At 33.9% G+C, this 21,698-nt stretch overlaps 1 protein-coding gene across 1 annotated transcript; it reads left to right on the top strand.

The window, feature by feature from the left end:
- Positions 1–313: 313 nt before the first annotated feature.
- Positions 314–21,015, top strand: LOC123718493 (carnitine O-palmitoyltransferase 1, liver isoform). The gene is made up of 17 exons (XM_045675050.1): positions 314–744; positions 1,466–1,620; positions 1,778–1,914; positions 2,180–2,288; positions 3,365–3,532; positions 4,721–4,842; positions 8,864–9,062; positions 10,323–10,522; positions 12,438–12,616; positions 13,270–13,403; positions 14,430–14,455; positions 15,102–15,164; positions 15,695–15,876; positions 17,219–17,424; positions 17,953–18,151; positions 18,948–19,108; positions 19,350–21,015. Exons 2-17 carry the CDS (start codon positions 1,480–1,482, stop codon positions 19,440–19,442), a joined length of 2,319 nt encoding a protein of 772 aa, XP_045531006.1. The 5' UTR covers positions 314–744; positions 1,466–1,479; the 3' UTR covers positions 19,443–21,015.
- Positions 21,016–21,698: the final 683 nt, after the last annotated feature.

Genomic DNA, 21,698 nt, shown 5'->3' with positions numbered 1-21,698 from the left:
AAAAGCAGATTACTGCAAATAATTAACAACGATAGACATGTTTAAACCTGGCAACCCTAACGTTGCGGCAGACTGACTTTTATCAATACTTTAAATCATTTCCATAACATTAACATATGTAGTAACAATTAAATGAATCGTAAAAAAAATATTACAGGTTATCGCGCCTATTTTTATAGTCAACCTACCGCTTATCCATGCATACAAACCATAAGGGCGGGCACATTTGTAATCTAAAGTTGGTTACACTTCTACAAAAGTCTGTGCTCGTACTGCAGACTAGTCACTAACGACAGGTAGCTGTTTGATGTTTAAGCCATTAGCAATATATATATATATAACTCACTCTATGGTTTGATTTGAGCCTTGTGGCTCTTAACTTAATAATTAGTAATTGCTTGCAGAATTCTGTACGTAGTATTGATATTTAGTATATATTGGTCTGTATAACTTGTGCCTTGTGGTACTGTGCAGTTCTTCACTAAACGTATAACGTATTGCAGATATTTTTTTCGAACTTGGTACAGTGGCTGTTATCTTCATCTTGTATGACTGTCTAAGATATTAGACATTACATTTATAAATCACAATGTAAAATTTAGATTTGAAAAATTTGTCAGTAATTAGAAATGTGTTCTACAAGTGCCGTCTAGATCCAATATTTATGTATATATAATAGGAGTAGGTAGTGAAAGTGTAATATTTTCGGCTTATAATAACTCGTCTATTTTTAATTTCTTCCGGGTAAGTCTATTAGTGTTATGATAATTTACGCCAGTATTGTTAACTAACACAACAGCTATAAAGTTTTATGATCATTTTGTGTCATTCAATATACATTCATGAATAAATTGTGGGTTTTCTATGTCAGTCCACGTAGCTATTAAGTAGAACGCTCAACGCAAAGTTACGAGTTGCGACTCGCGTTTTACTTTGGACTTTGACACAAGCTTGGCGTGTGTGCGTTTGATAAAGCGAATGTGTTTCTCGCGACTGTATGTGTATATTAAAATATTGGTTTGAGGCCAGTTACTTGAAGTTTCACTTTTATTGAAATACCTACTTACCTCTTTGAAACTTTCATGTCTTTTGTTAAACTTACACCTATTTATTTATTTATTGAGGTACTCTCTAAATTATAAGTAGTAAATTTCAACATACCAAACTTGTTATATTTTCAAATAGTTTTATTTTAATTACAGCTTAAAATCAATATTTTGTATGTAATAATATGGGTTTGTGATATTTATAAAGAAAAATCTAAATCCATTTTTACCTCTTTAATTTTAACTTCTTGGCGATTACTTTTACCACTAAGTTTTGCTGTTCTTTTTAAGCAGTAAACTGAATAACATATTCATTCTTATTTTAAGTTTGATTAAGAGAATTTTAATGGTCTGCTTGGTAATACTAGTTAATGCTGAGAAAGTGTATCAACATAATATATATTGAATTTTTGTTTCAGATTAATAATTTAATATGGCAGAAGCCCATTCAGCTGTAGCATTTTCTTTTGCCATTACCCATGATGGTTGGGATGTTAACTTTGATCGTGAAGTTCTCTATCTAGTATGGGAATCTGGCTTACGCTCCTGGAAGAAACGATTAGCTCGCTTCAGAGTAAGTACTAGTAGTCCTACTAATAATAATAAAGACCATGTTTATAAACGTTTTATAAATTTTTCTACATCAGATGAGACAGTATATATAAATATATCTTTGCTGGGATTATAAAAAAAAACAGATCAAAATAATGATTTTATGATTTTTCTAACAGAACAGCATTCACAATGGTGTTTATCCAGGACACCTACAGTCATTATATGTGCTGTGGACACTGCTTGTGGCTGCACACTTTGGTGGATTTAATATTCCATTTGATCTAGTACAAAAAGCTTCCTCAGTCTTACCAGGGTAAATATATCATGCAATTTTCTAAGGCATATTATTTTAAAAAATTATATTTATTCTATATTCTCAAAGCAAATTTTTACTATGATGTTGTTCCATTTGCATTTAAGATTTACTTAGCATTACACTGCAGTAGATGATTATAGTAACAAATTTCAATGAGGAAATGCCGGTTCTATTGGTGTACTTGGGATATTTAAAAAATCACATTAGCGATTAATTAATTTAATAAATTAGGAAATGATTTCAATTATATTACTCATTTTAGGGATTCTACAATGTGGCAAGTAATTGCTTGTCTATTGGCAGCTCTAACAATGTGGCTCACAGTTATCTTTATGATGAGGTACATCCTAAAGCTGCTTTTAATGTACAAGGTAATTTATGTAATTATTGTATTTACATATATAAAATAGCCCTTTTAAACTATATTAATTGTTTTCACATTGTTCCACATTTATTGTGGATATGATTTCGTTCGTCGAACTATCAATCACTAAAAAAATCAGTTGATTGTTATCCAAAGACGAAACTAATTAACAATATATCGCATTTCCAAAAGATTTTGTATCAAAAAATACGATGATAAAGGCTTATCCGTATAGGTTCTATAAACAAGTCGTGGTCTTGTATTTTTATATACTACAGTGAGCTTGCATTGTAGTAAATAAAAATAATTATAAATTCAGCATTTTCCAAGGAATGTTCAAAGTTCAACATCATTTTATTCGCATAATTAAACCCTTATTACTAAAGTTTCGCATTTGCATATCTTTCCTGAACATATGTATAGCTCGTGTATATAATTAATGTTATATATACTCGTGCTCCTGTGAAAATTTATCCACAGTTTGACAGTCGTGATTTGGGGACTTAACGGAGTCATACTCAACTACCCCTTGGCTTCAATTACATCTTACCCTTATATTCGACAGTAGAAATAAATATAATAAAATTAAAGTATCCGTTTTCCTACAAATCTCGTATCTATTGTTATTATCTCAGTAAGACCTTGATTGCGGTCAACTATATTAATTAGCGCATCAATAAAATTATGGATAAGCGTGCCAATTTTACGATAAACTTACACATACACGTTTATGAAGTAAAATCACTTCCGCAATCTGATAATAAACAATGTCTTTATTTTTACTGTCGTCAATTGCCCCAATTTGGTAGATATTTTGTAAATCGTATGTAAACTCCTCTAGGTCATGTTACACGTCAAATTCGTAAACGTTAAAAAGAAATCTTATTAAAATAGAGAATGCCTTATTAACTTTCGTAATTTCATTTACATTCAGAGCACTTGTAATATGTATGTCGCTGTATGATTTCAGCTGATTGAATCAGGTTAAAATAAAATTATAAGCATTTAACTATTAATTTTAGAAAATATGTTTAAAAAAAATAGTTATCATGTATTTAATTTGAAATCTTCTAACTGTCCTAGGGATGGATGTACGAATCCCGTGCCCCTGGCTCCAAAATATCTGTTAAGACCATGATATGGGTGAGCGTAGTTAAAGTGCTGTCTGGTTGGAATAAGCCACGCCTTTATAGTTTTCAAGGATCTCTTCCACGACTGCCTTTACCTTCGGTTCAAGATACAATGAATAGGGTATGTATTGGGTATTTTTACTTGTACAGTGGTACCTCAATATACTAATGCTCTAATATACGAGTGTATTAAGTGACGAGCAAACCGAGCGAGCGATATTTTGCTTTAAGATCAGAGCAGATATTTGAGATAGGAGGAAACGTACACTTCACACTACACTAACAGTTTCACCCACCTCAGTCTGTATCCTCGATTCCCTCGTTTTAGAAGCTTTTTTGATAAGCTGGGTTTAGCTTTTTTGCTTTTTGTACATTTACCCAACAGTTTCGAAGAATGAGATGATATCTATTGAGTTAAAGCGTAAAATGGTGGTGCTGAGATGGTGTTTCGGGAGCTGGAACTGATTAATGGAATTTCAATTAATTTCAATGGGCAAAATTACTTTCAGATTTGAGCAAATGCGGAACGAATAAAACTCGTATGTCGAGGTACCACTGTAATTCAAATAATAAAGTTGTAACACTCGACATTTGTGTACCACACCAAAAGGCTATTTGATAAATTTTCGAATAATATCAGATTATTTATTACTGACTAGAGAACCTACACAAATAGTTACTTTTGATTATATTAAGTATAATGAAAAAAAACATTCGTGATTTTAAGAACCCGCCAAAACACATAAGATGGCGTCGCACCAGTCTGTAATGTGCCATGCCATGAACGAACGTCAAGTTGTTAATTATCATTCTGATATTTCTGTTAAATAACACAAATACATATATTATGTTTAAAAACTCTGACGAAATTAATCTCAAAGATAGAATTAGTACTACTCTGTAACCCTTTTGTGTATAAAAATCAATGTTGTAGGATTTTTTATTTGATAAATTAATGATTATTACGATTTTAAGGCCATGTTTTAAACAGATTTCTCTCAATAGCACTTTGTTTTTCATACAGTCTAATAGCCTATTGTTTATAGATTTGGAATTGTATTAAAATATCCTAAATTTGTTTATACTGGTTTGGTTAAAATTTGTAAAGGTTCTAAAAAAACAAACAATGACAAATTATAAGATTGAATGAAATATAGGCTATTTTTTGTTTGTAAGTGTAGTAAAGTGTATAAGATTGAGTGATGTTATAAGGGAAAACAGAAATCTGCGTTTAAGACTGGGTGTTGGAACAATGGTTGTAGAGTTACTGGTTGAAATGTATGAAAATATTAACGATGTATTTTTTTAGTATCTACTGAGTGTACGGCCACTTCTCGACGATGAAAACTATAAAAGAGTGGAGCTTCTTTCAAAGGATTTCGAAGAAACAATTGCTGTTAAACTTCAGAGATATTTAGTACTGAAGTCCTGGTACGTAGAAAAAAAACAGTTTTGATTTTACATTTTACAAGAATTATTAGAATATATTTTTATGACGTCTTTATGGAGGAAGGTTATCGTTATATGTTATCTATTTTAATAATATTGTGTAGTGTTGTAGACAGTTCAAATATTTGTAATGTCAGTGTTTATCTCAGGACTTGATAGAGGATCTTTCATAGGTTTGAACGTGGGGCTTTTAAACGGCCTTTGTTGCGATAGTTATGTCATTGTTACTATTTCCATACGCTTATCAGCTGTAGGCGTCTTAACTACTAACAAAAAACAATAAAAAGGGTCTACATCTTTAGAAAACAGTAAGACACTCACGGCGTTGTAGGATAAAAAATCTATCAGTCTTATTACACCAAAAAATCTGATATGGGGCCTTTGTAATTTCTTTCTTTCGGCGATCTCGATTCTTATAATGTGTTTTTATACGCAATCCAAAGGTGGCATCAGCGCGACGTATATTCAGAAAACTATGGTCATTAAAATCTATGAACATATAAACATCTTTACAAGTAGCTTCTATTTTACAAATTAATGTGTTTTAAAGGTTTCTCCGTCTTGAGAACCTCAATAAAAAGGCACTCCCGTCCCCGCTTTTTTAATTATTATATCTTCCTGAATTCTATGTGTTTGTCATATCCTGTGATGTAGCGATTCTCTAAATGGCAGGTTTGGAAGAATAGTGCAATAGAAGCATTTAACTGTTGTATATTTTTTTAAGCAATATTTGTGCAATTTATAATATAATGAAAATATTATTTGCGTAATTAATAAATGCGTATTAAGTACAAATTCTATAACACACAAATATTGGGTTGGTGTCTAATGTAAGTGAAATGAAATTCAAACGTAAATGGCTAGTAAATGCAATTAACATATATTTTTTAACCTCATAGACAAACAGATATCAATTCGTACTTTTTTTTCTGTCCGTTCAAGTATAGCTCCACCGTCCGTGTACCGATCTGGATAATTGAGATGTCAAAGGGTTCGGATATGGAGCGTTTGGGTCTTATGGATGATGTAATCGACTGATGAATTTCAGGAATGTGGAGTAATGTCCCATCCTAAATACGCTGCTTAGTCTCGCACGCTCTTATAAGTCGGTAGATTATTAACATATAAAAGAATAGACTAATTGATCTTTGTGCCCCGTATATTAATAAATTATTAATCGTTTAATACATTAAATTCTCTGGTAAACCAATCAAAAGACTAATACATTTATTGTACAAATTGACATCGGCTCACGTTTTTAAAGGCTAATGAACGCTTGCCCATATTTTATACGACATAAGCAAACATAACCAGTTAACGAGACACGGACTTGGAGTATTGTGTTTACGTTTACTGTTTTGTAAGCGGGAGATTGAACGGCCTTGAATATTTTGTACGCATGCGCGTACGAGAAATCGTTTCTTTTTGTCAATCAAGACGAATATTCTTCTGTAACAATTTAGGTTGAAATATGTGTAAGTTTTTATATATGCAATATCGTCATAGTAAAATCAAGGCTAAAGTGCAAAGATTGCCGCAATTACAGGCGGGAACACACATAGTATTAAAATCTACATACAACAAAAAAATTATTGTACTTGTGTGTAAATTAGAACGGGGGCAAACGGGCAAGAGCCTCAGCTGAAGTGGTACCTCCGAAAATTACCAATATCGGGAACTACTGGTTTAAAATTATATATTAATAACAGAGGACAATAATAATAACAGCCTTTGATTTCCAAAACTTAATTATGAGCAGTTTCATTGTCAAATCATGCAGTTTCATTGATTTATTTTATTGAAAAAAATAACTTTAACGTTGGGTAACATTTAGGAACCATCCTTGTCAGGTTTGCTTTGTTCGACGTTGGACATAGGACTACTCCATCCGGTTCCGCTCGTGTCTGTCGTGGGCCAGGCGCGGCCAAATAACCACGGCGACGGCTGTGATGCTATCTGCGGGCAACGCGCGTCGTACCAGTGCAGCACTCTCGCTCCATCGGTTGTCGTACTTTCTTCTCGCCCAACGCCATTTTAGGCGGCACACCATTTTAGATGCGGCTATAATATTTGTTTTAATTCGTATTGTTGTACATTCAATCGTGTTTCTCAGATTCAATCAAGGCTAACATGCTTCTTTTGGCTTCTTCTTCTTAATTTCAGTTTTTAGAACAATGTTATCTGCGAACCGAAGCTGGCTTGGTTGATGTTTGCTTCTAACGTTAACCAATACCCAGCTTTCTGAAGATAAACTCCAGAAGTGCGGTGAATAAATTTGGTGACACGAGGTCACCTTGCCGAACACCCCGCTTGAGTCGAAACATGTTGCCTTTCTTCTCCAACTTGATTTTGGTGACTTTACTTCTTTGGTATATCAGTTCTATACGTAGTAAGTTAACATATTTATTTTGTATTCCTTGTTCCGTTAGAGCTAACCAGAGTTTCTTATGTAAGTTTGTGTGTGTAGCTTCCACATCGTCCACGGCGTCCTTTAGTGCTCCGTGTATTTTCAAATGACTTGTCTAAGTTTGAAAATATGGTCTAGCGTTGAATATCTACTTCTAAAACCAGCTTGTTCTCTTAGTTGTTGGGACTCCAGCTCGATTTTCATTCTGGTAAGGTTGATATTTGTAAAAAGTTTGCGAGTAGATTGCAATTTCATTATAGGTCGGTAGTTATTGATGTTCATCGGGTCTCTCTTTTTATATCGTAAGAAATTGGTCCATATATTCAATATATTATGTCTATTTCGTGTTGTTGCATTTGCATTTTAGTGTTTGTACCCATTGTTTCCTGTTTTTATGTGCTTGTTTCCTTGTTTAACAGATTGCCTTTTATCTATTTCTCCATCTAATATTAAAATATCGATATTAATTCACAGATGTGATGTTAACTGTGCCGCGGTACCCGCATTTTTTTCTAAGTGATGACAATGATCACAAAGGATTAAATGATATTTAAGCTTGCATCACAAAAACATCAACAATCATTTATTGTAATATTTTTTTTAACAGACCTCATATATCTAATGAGGTTCTATATGTAATCAGATCGACATATAATTTGTTTATTTATTTATTAAATGATATAAATAATTACCTAATTAATCTATATTGTCCTTGATATGACTTAAGCTTGGCTTCCATAGTTTAGTCCGCAACAAATGTTGAACTACCACGCGCGCATGTGCTCGTGTCACGAATATTTCTGTTATAGTCAATAAAAAGTAATTTTAACTAACACACGAATTCACAACATTAAAATGAGTTTTTACTGAATATACTCGTGTAAAGACTATTTAGAACCTGGATGTGAACCATTATTTTTCCTCCGTCATGGATTGAAGGTCATTTTCATTGTGGTCAATCGCACACCTGACAAATCGCCAATTGACTAGGTACATTTTTAATCAGATATCCACTTAAGGAAATAGTTGTTGAATCCCGGAGCAAATACGGTTTAAAGTTAAGTACGTTTATTATAATATATTTTTAAAGTACGGGCTGGAGCTGTTTTATCATCCTTTGGCTTACCGAATCTTCACTTGACACTGGCATTGCATTAATACTGTGAACTTGTATCTACAACACTTTATTAGTTATTAAATATCGTAGTATCAAATATACTAAAACCTTTTCGTCAACAAGTAGTCAGTTATATAGGTATAAAAATATATTGAATTGCGTAATCAAGGTTTTCTCGCACGTGTAGTAATGTGAGATGTTTTATGTAACAATAATACATAATATGTCTTCCGTTAAAATATAAACGTTCCAATTCACTTGAATAAGTTTTTTCCTTGATTACTTTTACTTAAGATATAAAAATAATAGGGATAATATACAATGCTGCTCCTTGCTGAAGCTTTTATCCTGTTCAGCATCCGCTTATTATTTACATTCGTTATATTTTTCGTTTGTGTTGCACTTCAGTTGAGACGTTACTGTTTCTAACATAATATACGATGACAGATAACAGACGATGAGTATATAATATTTTTCAGGTGGTCCAGCAACTATGTGTCTGACTGGTGGGAGGAGTATGTTTACCTACGAGGTCGCTCACCTCTCATGGTCAACTCAAACTTCTATGGAACTGATACATTAATGCGTCCCACATCCATTCAGGCGGCAAGGGCTGGAACAATTATTCACTTCGTTCTTAAGTTTCGCAGGCTTATTGAGAGACAAGAATTGGAACCGGTAAGCTTTATTACAGTATGATTTTTATGGGCTACATATACGAGCTGTTCGGACCCCGCTACTAGCAGCGCGAAACAAAAACCGGGTTCGCTTAAGAACGTCGATTTAACAAAATTTAACATGTAGGACATCTTAGGGAAATAGTTACCCCCATTTGTAAACGTACTGTAAGCCTATGTTTTTATCTATTATCTATACATCCCTATCATAAATAAGATTAAATTGTTAAGAGATTTTTGAACGTAAATGTTGTTTTAAATATAATAAAAATAGTTACAATTTATAAGTATACATTAAGGAACAACTTTGATCTAGTCAGACTTCGTGAAGATACCCACCTCCCTACTGTTGCACCTAGGTCCAAATTAAAACATGCACCTTCAGCATGCTACTACGTGGGTTCGAACCACGGTTGTGCACCAATGGCCTTTATGTCTATGTGCGCACATTTAACACTCGTTCGTACGGTAAAGGGACATCAAGTAAACTAGCACGCCTTAGACCCAAAAAGACGACGGTGTGTGTCAGGAACTCAAGACACATCACCTTCTTGCCTATTAGAAAAAAACAAATGATCACGAAATTTGAGCACCTTAAAACGTTGAAGCGCCATTGATTTTATTCCGAACTAGCGGACCCGACAAATGTTGTCGTGTCTCAACTATGAATATTGATTTCGAAGTGGTATAATTAACTAAAAATGATATACAACCTTTATGATTTACAACATTCTTTGTTTGTTTTATATGTATTTTATCAATATAATAACTCAAATAGAAGCATAATGTTTTCAACAATATTCTTTTTTCTTGCATCCTCTTTGACGATATTTGCAGCACGCATTCTGTCAATGTTATGTCAAACGCCATAAGGTTACATCATAAAATTTTCTAATTTTCCGTGCAATTCTCTTATTTTGTTCTTCCATAAGAACCTTCTCCTGACAATAACAAACACTACAAACAAAGAATTACCGAAATCGGTCCAGCCGTTCACGCGTGACCAAGGGAAATAGGGATTCATTTATATATATATTAAAATTTATGAACGTTTAATAATTATTCAACGACTCTAAATTAATTCTGCCAGTTCTCACAGTAAAGGTGTAAAATGGACTATAGGAAATGACAAGAAACTCTCCCGACACTTTAATTGCTAAGTATTTTGTTTTACAAGATACTGCATCCATCACACTTTCCCCTACGTAATTGAATGAAACATAATAAAAATCTAGATGCTCATTTCTTTTTATTGCAACAGATAATGCTCCAAAACATGGTGCCATTATGTTCCTGGCAATACGAAAGACTATTTAACACAGTACGTGTCCCAGGGATAGAGACGGATAAATTGGTTCACTATCAGGACTCCGCGCATATCACCATTTACCACAAAGGGAAATACTTCAAAGTTGTCGTCTACTCAAGGGGTAGATTGCTCAATCCAGCAGAAATTCAAATGTAAGTATTTAAAAGTCTGTCATGTCAAATTCTATATATGTACTTATGTGTGTACCTACTACCTACATTCAACGACAGTCAGTTATATATACATATATATGACTGAGACATACTATAAAAGAGAAATTGTCTTTGGCTGTGGTGAAAAGAGGCAGTAATTAATAATTGCCAAGCAATACAAAAGTTCAGATGTGTATAAAACGGGGGTTCAAAAGTCCTTTATTTAAGATAATAATTTTATCACTTTCTGCATTTAGAACTGGCGTATGGTGAAGAAAAACATCAACAGGAAAATGCCTTAACGCGCCGTAACTGTTATGTACCCAATAGTAAAACGTTTCGTGACCACCCAGTGACTCTTTATACCTAAAACTTACCATTATGTGGTGTAAGGTCCTTGAAAGTCGAAAATAATATTAGGTCCTAACATATGAAATTGGCGTTTTGTATCGGAGGAACAAAAAGTCGAATATTTTTAAATATAATATATTTAATTAATCAAAGTATGAACCACTGTTTTCTATGCACTTTTGCAATCTCATACGTAGTTCATTGATCCCTTTACTAAAAAAACCAGTCGGACGGGAATCAATAAAATCTGTGAAGGCGATTTGGACTGCCCCATGAGAGTTAAATTTTTTCCCTTGCAAGAAGTTGTCCAAATTTCGAAAAAAATGGTAATCTGTTGAAGCAAGGTCCGGGGAGTACGGAGGATGTCTTAGACATTCCAATTGAAGCTCTTCTAATTTGGTAGCCGTCTGTTGTGCAGTTTGTGGTCTAGCGTTGTCGTGAAGTAGCAGTGGCGTGGAGCGATTGACCAGCCTAGGTTGTTTAGCCGCTAGCTTTTCCATCATGGTTTGCAATTGCTGACAATAGACATCAGCCGCAATTGTCTGGCCAGATTTGAGAAAACTGCAATGAACAATACCGGCACTAGTCCACCAAACGCTTACCACTTTTTTGGGGTTAATTTTCGCTTGGGGCAGGATTAGGCTGGCTGGGCCGGATCCAACCATTGCACTGAGCGCTTCCGATTATCGTAAAGAATCCATTTTACATCACAGGTAATGATTCGGTTTAAAATACCTTCATTATTGTGCCGGTTCAGTAATGTAACGCAGCAGTCGACGCGCGTTTGCCGGTTTGCTTCAGTCAATTCGTGAGGTACCCACCTTTCAAGCTTTTTAATTTTCCCAATTCGCTTCAAGTGAATTAAAACAGTTTTATCACTAACACCGCAGCCTGCAGCTAACTCGGACGTGGTTGGTGATGGATCCGCTTCCACAATAGCCTTCAATACTTCATTATCAACTTGGGTCTCAGGCCGTCCACGGGGCTTGTTCTGCAGGTCGAAATTTCCAGAACGAAAACGTTGGAACCAAAAATGAACTGTGTTTTCTTTTTCAACATGACCGCCATACACATCATTCACCCTTCGAGTCGTTTCCGCAGCACTAGTGCCACGGCGGAACTCGTACTCGTAAATAATGCGATACTTTAAGTTTTCCATTTTGTAAAATGAGTGACGCAACCAGAAATAAACAAATGAATGACGGTCATCGAAGCACAAATACATGAGTAAATAGCTGTTACATACAATACAAATTTGAATTTGGAATTCCTAACCAAAGAGGAGGTATTTGAGGTCAAAGTACTGGCCGTACGACAAAACGCTAATTTCATATTATGTAAGGACCTAATATTAACAATAACGCGTAATTTAATCCCCATCCCCCATCGTAACGTTTTACAAGAGGACTCCCCCACTCCAAATTTGATTCATAATACGTGAACGCTCCCCATATAGTAGTAGTAACCCCATATAGTACCAAATTCTATAATTTAAAAGTACTACATTTAACAATATTTTAAAAATTACCTGCTGTATATGTATGGTCTTTAATATTTTTTTCAGTCAAATCCAACATATATTAGAGGATAAAACGGAGCCATGTATCGGTGAAGAGCAAGTAGCAGCCTTAACTGCTGGTGAGCGTTCCCACTGGGCTCATGTCCGACAGACACACTTCAATCGTGGCCATAATAGGACCTCTCTGCATTGTATTGAACGAGCTGCTTTTAATGTTTGCTTAGGTTAGTATTATACCAGGACTTTAAAAATCGTTTTAGATTATTTGTCTATGACTATAGGACATACGCAAGTTGTTATTTTTATCTCTGTATTGGGTTTAAATATTCTTATAATATATTCAAACATACATAAAGAACTTAATCTCCAATAGTTTAAGGATTATTACGTTTCGTCATCGATTCAACTGTCTGTTTGAAAAAATATCCTTAACAACGGTTTTTTATAAATTAATATGATTTTTTTCCAAATATTTTACCCTACAACGTTATTATTTGCATACTGTAAAACAGCCCATATTAAAGCACAGTCTAAGTAACACAGAATAGTGCAATATTTATTATCTAGGACACCATTCTGTAATAGTAGCCATTTTTTGTCATTTCTATTGAAGTTGCTTTTTTGTAATTTTAGTAATATTATATATTTTATTTGAAGTACTTTATTGATTAAAAATAACGTTCATCGGATTTACCTTTAACTTTAATACATAAGTAATTGTTGCAAAGAATTATATCAAAATAGTACACAGAGTATCTGTCTATGATTTTGTAAACTAAACTGTCAATGTAAGGTGTTTTGTGTGTCAAAATAATTAGTAGTTACACTGCAACGTGTTTTATTCATAGTAATGTTACACCAAACACTTTTTAAACAGATGACAAGGAATATGGATTCAACGAAAACGATCCGTCAACATTGGATGACTATGGCCACACTTTACTACACGGAAAAGGCCACGACCGTTGGTTCGACAAGTCCTTCAATCTTTGCTTCAGTACTAGTGGAGCGGTAAGTGATTTTTAGTAAAATCATAGATTATAGAAAGACCAAATTAATATATCATATTTGACGTCTGACAGTTTCGATAGTGCGGTTTAAAACGTCGACGAAATTGATACGAACTTCAAACATGTGTCAAATTCAGTTATTATACTCTTTTATTATTATTATATATATCTATTATTTTGGTACTCAACTTATAGTTAATTTAGCCAATTTACTTAGGACTTAATATGTTTTTATTTTTATTTAGCCTACCTTTTAGCGGTATACCAACATATGGAACATATTGCTATGCTACCCCATAGAGATAGTTCGCTTTTCCGGAATAAAATCCTCAATACTATAAAAACCTTTTTTCAAATATCTTCCTCATAGATCGAGAAATAAATTTAAAAAATCTCTAATTGGTCCAGACCTCTATGAGTTCTGCGCTTAGCAACGTACTTTGCGACTCATTTTTAGTTAAATACATTACAATAATGTTTTGTTCAGTCACAATGTTATTTTTTATTTATGGGGAAATTCATCCACAAGTAATCATAGTCGATTTTTATGAACTTTGGATGTTTTGGATAAAATCTAGATTAAAAAATAGGTTTCACTGACGCAATATTATACGTGCAGTTCTCTGAAATGGTCTATTATGCTTTGTTAGGAAAATACATCGTAAAAGTCTATTACAATAAATATGCTATCCGAACTGAAAATATTAAATGCAGTTAGAAAAACAAAATTATGCTCATAGTTTTAAAGTTATTAATTTTTGAGGAAGTGTTCCTACTATAATAAATCAGATCTGACAGACGTCCTATTCATTCATAAATCATTGAGAACCATTCCCGGGTCCATTTGAGGGGACAAAAGTTTCATAAAATCGGCACAGCCTTCAAAGAGTATAAAACAAACTCGCTGAAGTTTTACATGTACATATAATTGCCACGATCGGCCGACCGGATTTATACCAGAATAAAAGCTCACTTTTTTCGTGGTATTCCGATATTATCCGTAGTCTGATAAATCTTTTACTTCCAGGTTGGTTTCAATACTGAGCATACTTGGTAAGTACTATTAACACATTTACAGTATGACGTGAAAATAAATCATAAAAAATATACAATAAATTAATTCACTATTAAAAATTTGATCACACTAAGAATTTGTTTGACATATTTTTTAAATACACCTATTGTATTTTTTTGTTAAATTAACTATGCAAATGTCATACTAATAAAACATTTTTGCATAATTTGCATAGTAATAGTAAGTAAAAATCGATAAATAGAAATCTACTATTTTAAAAAGTTTTGCCCCTGCAGTGGACATTCAGTGCTGGCATTTCCTCGCTGTATTGTGAAAATTATTCGTTCAGTGAAAGTGCAACACCGAATGACGGACATTCCACAATCGAGCGGTTTTTGAGGCCATTTTGACACCGCCACTGTTTGGAACCAGCTGCACACTGAAGTGTTTCAAATTTGGCTAAGTCAAGTCCTTCAAGAAAATAGCGTACCAATTCATAAAAGGCCGGCAAAGCACTGGCTAACCTTCTGTCAGTGTGTGTGGTTGGCGTTCTCACATAACATCAGTTGAGCCTCCAGCCTGTTCGCTCGCTGTTCTAAAAAAATATAGTACATTAAAGCAAAGTTAAGTAGGAAACTCGTTTTTCTTTACACAGCTAGATAAACATACATATAATGTCCTTAGGGCTGATGCGCCGGTCATGGGTCACCTTTGGGAGTACGTTATTCTAACCGAGCTCACATACGGGTAAGTATTCGTATAATATAATATTTAAGCAATAGGCTTTGAGCAGGGCTTCAGCGTGCGACTATAAACTCGCTAGTACTTTAAAGGAGAACATCCTGTGGAGACCCGCTTAATACCGAAACAGTCGACGGTGTGTGTCGGGCACAGAAGGGTGATCCTATTAGAAATAAATCACTTACAATTTCTCTTCCGTTCTACGCCCTTGATTTGAGAACTGGCAGTAAATGTTAAATTAGAAGAATTTTATGTATATTTCTTTTTTTTGACTTTCATAAGTGTACATTGTGTGTTATTGATTTACCTATATGACTAATGTTTTTTTACTTTGACTTTGACTCACTAGACAGATACTGAAATATGAGGCCCAGAAATAAAAGGTTCTAGCGCTACTAGTTTTTTTACCTAATTAATATCAAAATCATGCGTACAACATTTATGGAGTTTATAAGACTAAGAAAAGTATGAACAGTTATTTTTTCGAGCGGCTGTTAATAAATTGCCAATATGTAGTATGAATATTTGGTTAACAGATATTTACAAGACGGTAACGCACGTGGTACAGTCGAGGCACCACCGCCTACCCCTGCACGCTTACAATGGGATCTTAATAATGAAGAATTGCTACAAAACATAGATTTATCGTACAACGTAGCGCAGAAGTTACTCAATGATGTGGACCTAAAGATACTACACTTCACTAAATACGGAAAAGGTACGTAAAATTTATTTCAATTGCGTTTAATCTATTTGGGTGCTGCTTGAAATATCCCTGCTTCAATGTTAGCGTAGCGTGTTTAACATGCGAATATCATCACTGAGGTCCTAAGTTCCATAAGGCTCGGCGCCAATGGAACTTTATGAACGCTAAACTCGTACGGTGAAGGAAAACATCGCGAGGAAACTGTCAACTTTCTCAAATCAAAAAATCAACATATATCAGACGGAAAGGTCACCTCTACTTATACATAAAATAATAATCATAGAAAGATCTAATTAAAGTCATGTCGTACATTATTGCGCCACTGTAGCTCTCACATGAAATGAGTTTTGTGAAGTCTATAGATAAAATATGATTCAATTTCAAGTTACAGATAATTTCTCTTATTTGAACTGGCTTAAAAATCATTCAAAACGCATGTAGGTACTTACTATTCCTAAAAAATGCTAAATTAAATTTACCTTTCATTGCACCAAAAAAATTTTAACAGTGTTAGCGGTAGTTGATCTAGTTCGTAGGGTAGGAAATTAAACACTTCAATGATGACTTAATTCACTTACTTCACTGATTTTACGTGAACTGCATAACTTCAAACTTGTAAAAAGGAATCGCCCGTGCGCATGTGACACAACCTCTTTTATAATCACAACTTCCCTTCTCCGACTCAACCATCCCACTTCAGGGAGGTGGTAGAGTCAATTCGTAACAATTCGTAAACAACCGAACGAGTCAAATGAATAACTATTGCACATGCGCACTTGTAGCAAGATTCTTAAGAATATGTTTCATACAAATGTTTAGGATTTAATTAAATAAATATTAGAAGCTAACAACAGTGTAAACTCTATATAACGACACTGAAGGAACTGTGGATCTTATGGAGTTATAGAGAGTTGTCATTTAATGGAGAGAAGAAAAACGTATAAATAATTCAGGACGCCTACTTATTAGTCATGGTCAACAACAGTCTACACGTGCAAGCAATCCAAATTTGTAAACAAAAGAACCAATTTCTTAGAAAGTTCGTATGCATGATGCCGACGGTTGAGTGTACTGCGGGGTAGGATAATAAGGCGACAAAAGTACGTTACACAGCTGCGCAGTTTTTACTCATTAGCAACTTAAAAAGTACTTTATTACTCAATTGTTGTGGTTATTGAGAGTGTAATGCTATGTAGAGTGTATCATACTACGGAAGACAAGCTAAACCAACCAGACAATTTATTCCGACGCTTTAGGGAGTTAAATCGAGGGACGTTACATGGAGGTAACACAAGTATTGACGTTCATAAATGTACAGTAGTTGTATGTAGTTACCAATAAACATTGATTACAGGTTTCATGAAAGGCCTCCGTGTGTCCCCGGACGCCTTCATACAAATGGTGCTGCAATTGGCCTATTACCGTGACGCCGGCCATTTTTGTTTGACATACGAGGCCTCCATGACTCGCTTGTTTCGTGAGGGTCGCACTGAAACGGTCAGATCATGTACCATTGAGAGCTGCAAATGGGTGAAATCAATGGAAGATCCCAAGGCTTCGGTAAATATATTTTTAAATATTAATATTGGCTGAATGTAAGTAAGCTGAAGAAGGGTAAGTTCGTGTCCCGTGTGCCAAATGTATATGTATAAAAAAAGAAGCCCTGTCACGAGAGGGGTTTTTAGTAATATGAATGGGCGTGTAAGGATTGGAAACAGAAACTATCTACGTCTAAGTTCTTCTACTAAGAAAAAATCTTAGTTTTTTGTTATTGTGTATTTTTATATTTAGTTAGTAGATCAAGGTTGGCCTAGTGGCTTTACCTCGACTCGTTCCGGAGGTCTTAAGTTCGATCCCCGACTGGGCACCAATTGACTATATGCGCATTTAACACTAATAGTGAAGGATAATATCTAGAGGAAACCGGCATACCTTAGACTCAGTCAGGCACAGGTTATCTTACTTGCCTTTTAACAAAAAATAACGACGAAAAAGGTACAGAAACCTAAGGCCCAGACCAAAAAGTTTGTAGTGCCACTTTTGCTTATAGTCTGGAAGAAATTTTTGTATTAATTATTGTATATGTAGGTCACAGAACGGCTGGAGTTGTTCTTGGCAGCGAGTGAGAGGCACAAAATTGGATGTCAGGATGCAATGACAGGCCACGGCATCGACCGTCATTTGTTCTGTCTCTATGTCGTCTCGAAGTACTTGGAGTTGGACTCGCCGTTCCTGCAAGAAGTCTTTAATGAGCCGTGGAGGTTGTCCACCAGTCAGACACCTTATGGTAAGAATAATAAATTAATTGTGTAAAACGAAACTAGAAATCGTAGTTAATACATAATGTTTTTATTTGTGTTTGAAATTATCAGGCGTGAAGCTGTCCTGCTTGTCTATTGTTTTCACGTATATGTCTAGAAAAATAAATGGTCACCACACAGATAAAGAAATCTGAGGTCCAAACCTAAAAGCCACGCCATGTATTTGTAATTCATTATTTTTTTATTGTTCGTGGGTAGAATGTTTTGTATTTATGTAAATCCGCATCTAAACTATAAATTAAATATATCTTAAAGTTAAACCGATACGATTTGACGTTTCGCATTTTAATGTGTCCCTTGACACTTATACACACAGTATACTAAATGTCACAGATAATACAACAAATTCTTTTATGTTCCTATATGTTATATTTTGATAAAAAAACTACATTTAAAAACTTAATATATTATGTATTATATTTGTACACATACCGCCTCCGCAGTTTATTGGCCTGTCATAAACTTAGGCTCAATACCTTGAAAAACAATTATTGTTTGGAGACTAACGAAGAAAGAAATTCCTCTGCCCGAATTATCTTACTTCAACTGCATAATATCAAGAGCTGTGGACTGTAGTGTATGACGAAAGGTCACTGGTTCAAATCCTGCTCGACGGAGTCTCGATGAAGATTGAAGCTCCCCCCTTGGACCAGAGCGAAGCTCCCAAAAGGAAATCATTTTTCCTGTCTGTACAAACTTTTTGTAGATCGTTGACTTTTTATGCGCTTCTTAATACCTTCAATGAATATATTAATTTTCCAGGTCAAACAAGCCTTTTAGACCTAAAGAAGTACCCCAAGTGTGTAGGCGCAGGTGGTGGTTTCGGCCCAGTAGCTGATGACGGATATGGTGTATCCTACATCATTGTAGGCGAAGACATGCTTTTCTTCCACGTGTCAAGCAAAAAAAGCTGCCCTGTTACGGTAATATTTAATTATATTATTTATTACATTATATACTTTTAATTACACTTAAGTCATTAACCATTCATGACCAATGTTTTCCGTACGTCACGATAATATGGAAATACATTCGTGCATAACCACGATTCGGACTTACTACCTTAGTAGAGTCAACCGTCAACACTAATTTCAACAAGAGAATATTAATAAATAATGTTTTCAATTCGAGATAATTTATTCATTCAAAAAAATGTTTATATAGAGCTCCAGCAACTTCGTGAAGCAAATCGAGAGATCTCTCGTCGATGTCCAAGAATTGTTCTACGAGTACCAGAAAATAAAAAATGTTAAATAAATTGTTCTAAAATAGTATTTAACGATACGGAAATTTAACACAAAACTCCTAGTTTATATCAGCTTTTTACTAATAATATGCTCAACATATCAATGCAAATTTGCTTTAAGGTGACATTGTTTTAGATTGTGTGTGTACGTCACACATATAATTACTTGGAATTGTATAAAATATATTTTTTGTTACACGGATACAAGTGCTACGGAAAGATTTTTACACACAGATTATTAAAGAATTAAAAAAGACGAATATACGAATTCATATGGTCCACGTTCTAAGAATATTCTGGACTGGAGTTAAGCATTTATGATTTTGGGTTTATTAGGGATGTCCCATACAATTTAGATCAATTTTATATTTTTAGTAGAAAATGCGTATCGAGACCGTCCGATTAATTTTGCATAATAATTTATTTGTCATGTTTTTTTTATGAATTTGTAATGGTTCTATGTTACTTTGCTGTGACGCAAAAAATAATTATCAATTGTTTTATTATTATAAGTAAACACCCCCGTGGCTTATATAGCATACAGATTAGATCCCAAGGAAACATGAATTGTTACGGTGCTACGGTTGGAATCACTGAAGGTCCCATTAAGAGACGGGACTTAAATGTTATTAATCAATGTGTGTAATATCAATATAATAATAAGCTTAAAAGAAGTCAGCTGTCTTTTTCAATTACAGAGTAAACAAAAAAATTGACAGGCCGACAAAAATAGTAGAGGAATATTGTTTATATGAATAAGAGCGATACATTTATGAATTTGTAATGGTTCTATGTAACGTTAGTAGTCGTAAAATATTTTCGGATCAATTTTTGTTCTGTATTTGTAACGGTTTATAAAAACAGGGTACCGTATATTTATCGAGATGTACACTTATTTGAAAATACATAGACAATTTCCGTCATCCATGTAAAAAAATAACGGCGTTATTCATAAAATATTATGCATTTCAGAATATAAAACGTAGGCCGGAACGTTGCGTTTTGTGATAGCCAAATGTGCATAATATGACATATGATCTTATGTCATAGATATTGTTGACACAATAGAACGGAGTCTTACTTAGGGCTTAGTTTTACAGCGTTCCATAAAAATTTAATTAGCATGTCTGACTTTTGTTTTGCCGTTAAATGGTTTTACTTAGACGAAATTAGTTATAATGAGTTTTATGCATAATTTTTTTTGCTTATAATAAGCCTTGAAATGAAGATAACTATTTTATGAATAAACCTGTAGGAATGTATAAAAATGTTAACACAATTACAAGTTTATTTTATGGTGTAAGGTTAAGTAAATGGTAAAGGTTTTAAAAATTATACTTAAGCAATTCATTTTGATTATATATAAATTTTATAAAAGATATACTCAGTAGAACCTACTATAATAATCTGGGAAATAGTGAACAAAATTTTTGATAAAATATTTTATGGTACAAATTTTTAGAACAATTGTATTTAAAAATATTAAATATTTTTATAAATAAAACGAGTTTTCCTCAATTCTACTTATATTAGTGGGTTTAATTTGATTTAATTAAGTAATCAATTTTTGTAATAATTATTGTATATCAATGTTTAAAAAGTCAGCAATATTAAAAGTATCATGGTTAATATTTAATTCCTTTTATCTTTATTTGTAGTTTATTGAAATTATTAAATTAGTATTGATTTTAAATTGACTTTTATTGCATAGAATTAAGTGTTAAATTTTTTGAAGATTTCAGATTTATATTTTTATTTATCCTTGTATTGTACAAGAAGTTTTATCACCAGTCAAATCATAAGCAAAAGGCCGCACCTATTAGTTAGGGAGGCGAATAGGGGAATTTTCGGTAATACTCGAGCGTGACAGTTTAAGATATGAGAGATACCATAGACCTAATAGAACAACTTTGTAAAGTATTTAGCTCTATATGTAGTGACGCGCGCCTAGGATAGACGATCAGATTAGTAAAAAAATAGATAGTCTGAAATACTCGAGCGCGTCAGATTAAGATATTGGGGGTTGATTGTAGTGTTGAAAGACTTAATTTACGTATCTGACGATAAGTCCTTGACGCCGCCGAGTTATACGGTCGCAAACTTGTAAAAAAACGTTAATCCGGCATTCTCGAGCGCGATTTATTTTTTATTTATTTTGAAGAATATAATCTAAAACTTACTAAAAATACAAAATCTGCCGGTTTCCGCATGACCGCAAGTGTGGAGAAGCCATTTCGTCTTCCGAAGAACGCGTTGCAGCATATAAG

This window comes from Pieris brassicae, chromosome Z (assembly GCF_905147105.1).
Source record: "Pieris brassicae chromosome Z, ilPieBrab1.1, whole genome shotgun sequence".
In the NCBI taxonomy this organism is placed as follows: Eukaryota; Metazoa; Arthropoda; class Insecta; order Lepidoptera; family Pieridae; genus Pieris; species Pieris brassicae.
The sequence above is the reverse complement of the archived record's forward strand: the minus strand, read 5'-3'. Positions and strand labels throughout refer to the sequence as shown.

Bases quoted from the DNA above. Each gene is read 5' to 3' on its own strand.
- LOC123718493 (XM_045675050.1), top strand. From the start codon at position 1,480: ATGGCAGAAGCCCATTCAGCTGTAGCATTTTCTTTTGCCATTACCCAT. The intron at 2,289-3,364 runs GTAATTTATGTA...TAACTGTCCTAG, and splicing joins AGCTGCTTTTAATGTACAAG to GGATGGATGTACGAATCCCG. The intron at 15,165-15,694 runs GTAAGTATTCGT...TTTGGTTAACAG, and splicing joins CTAACCGAGCTCACATACGG to ATATTTACAAGACGGTAACG.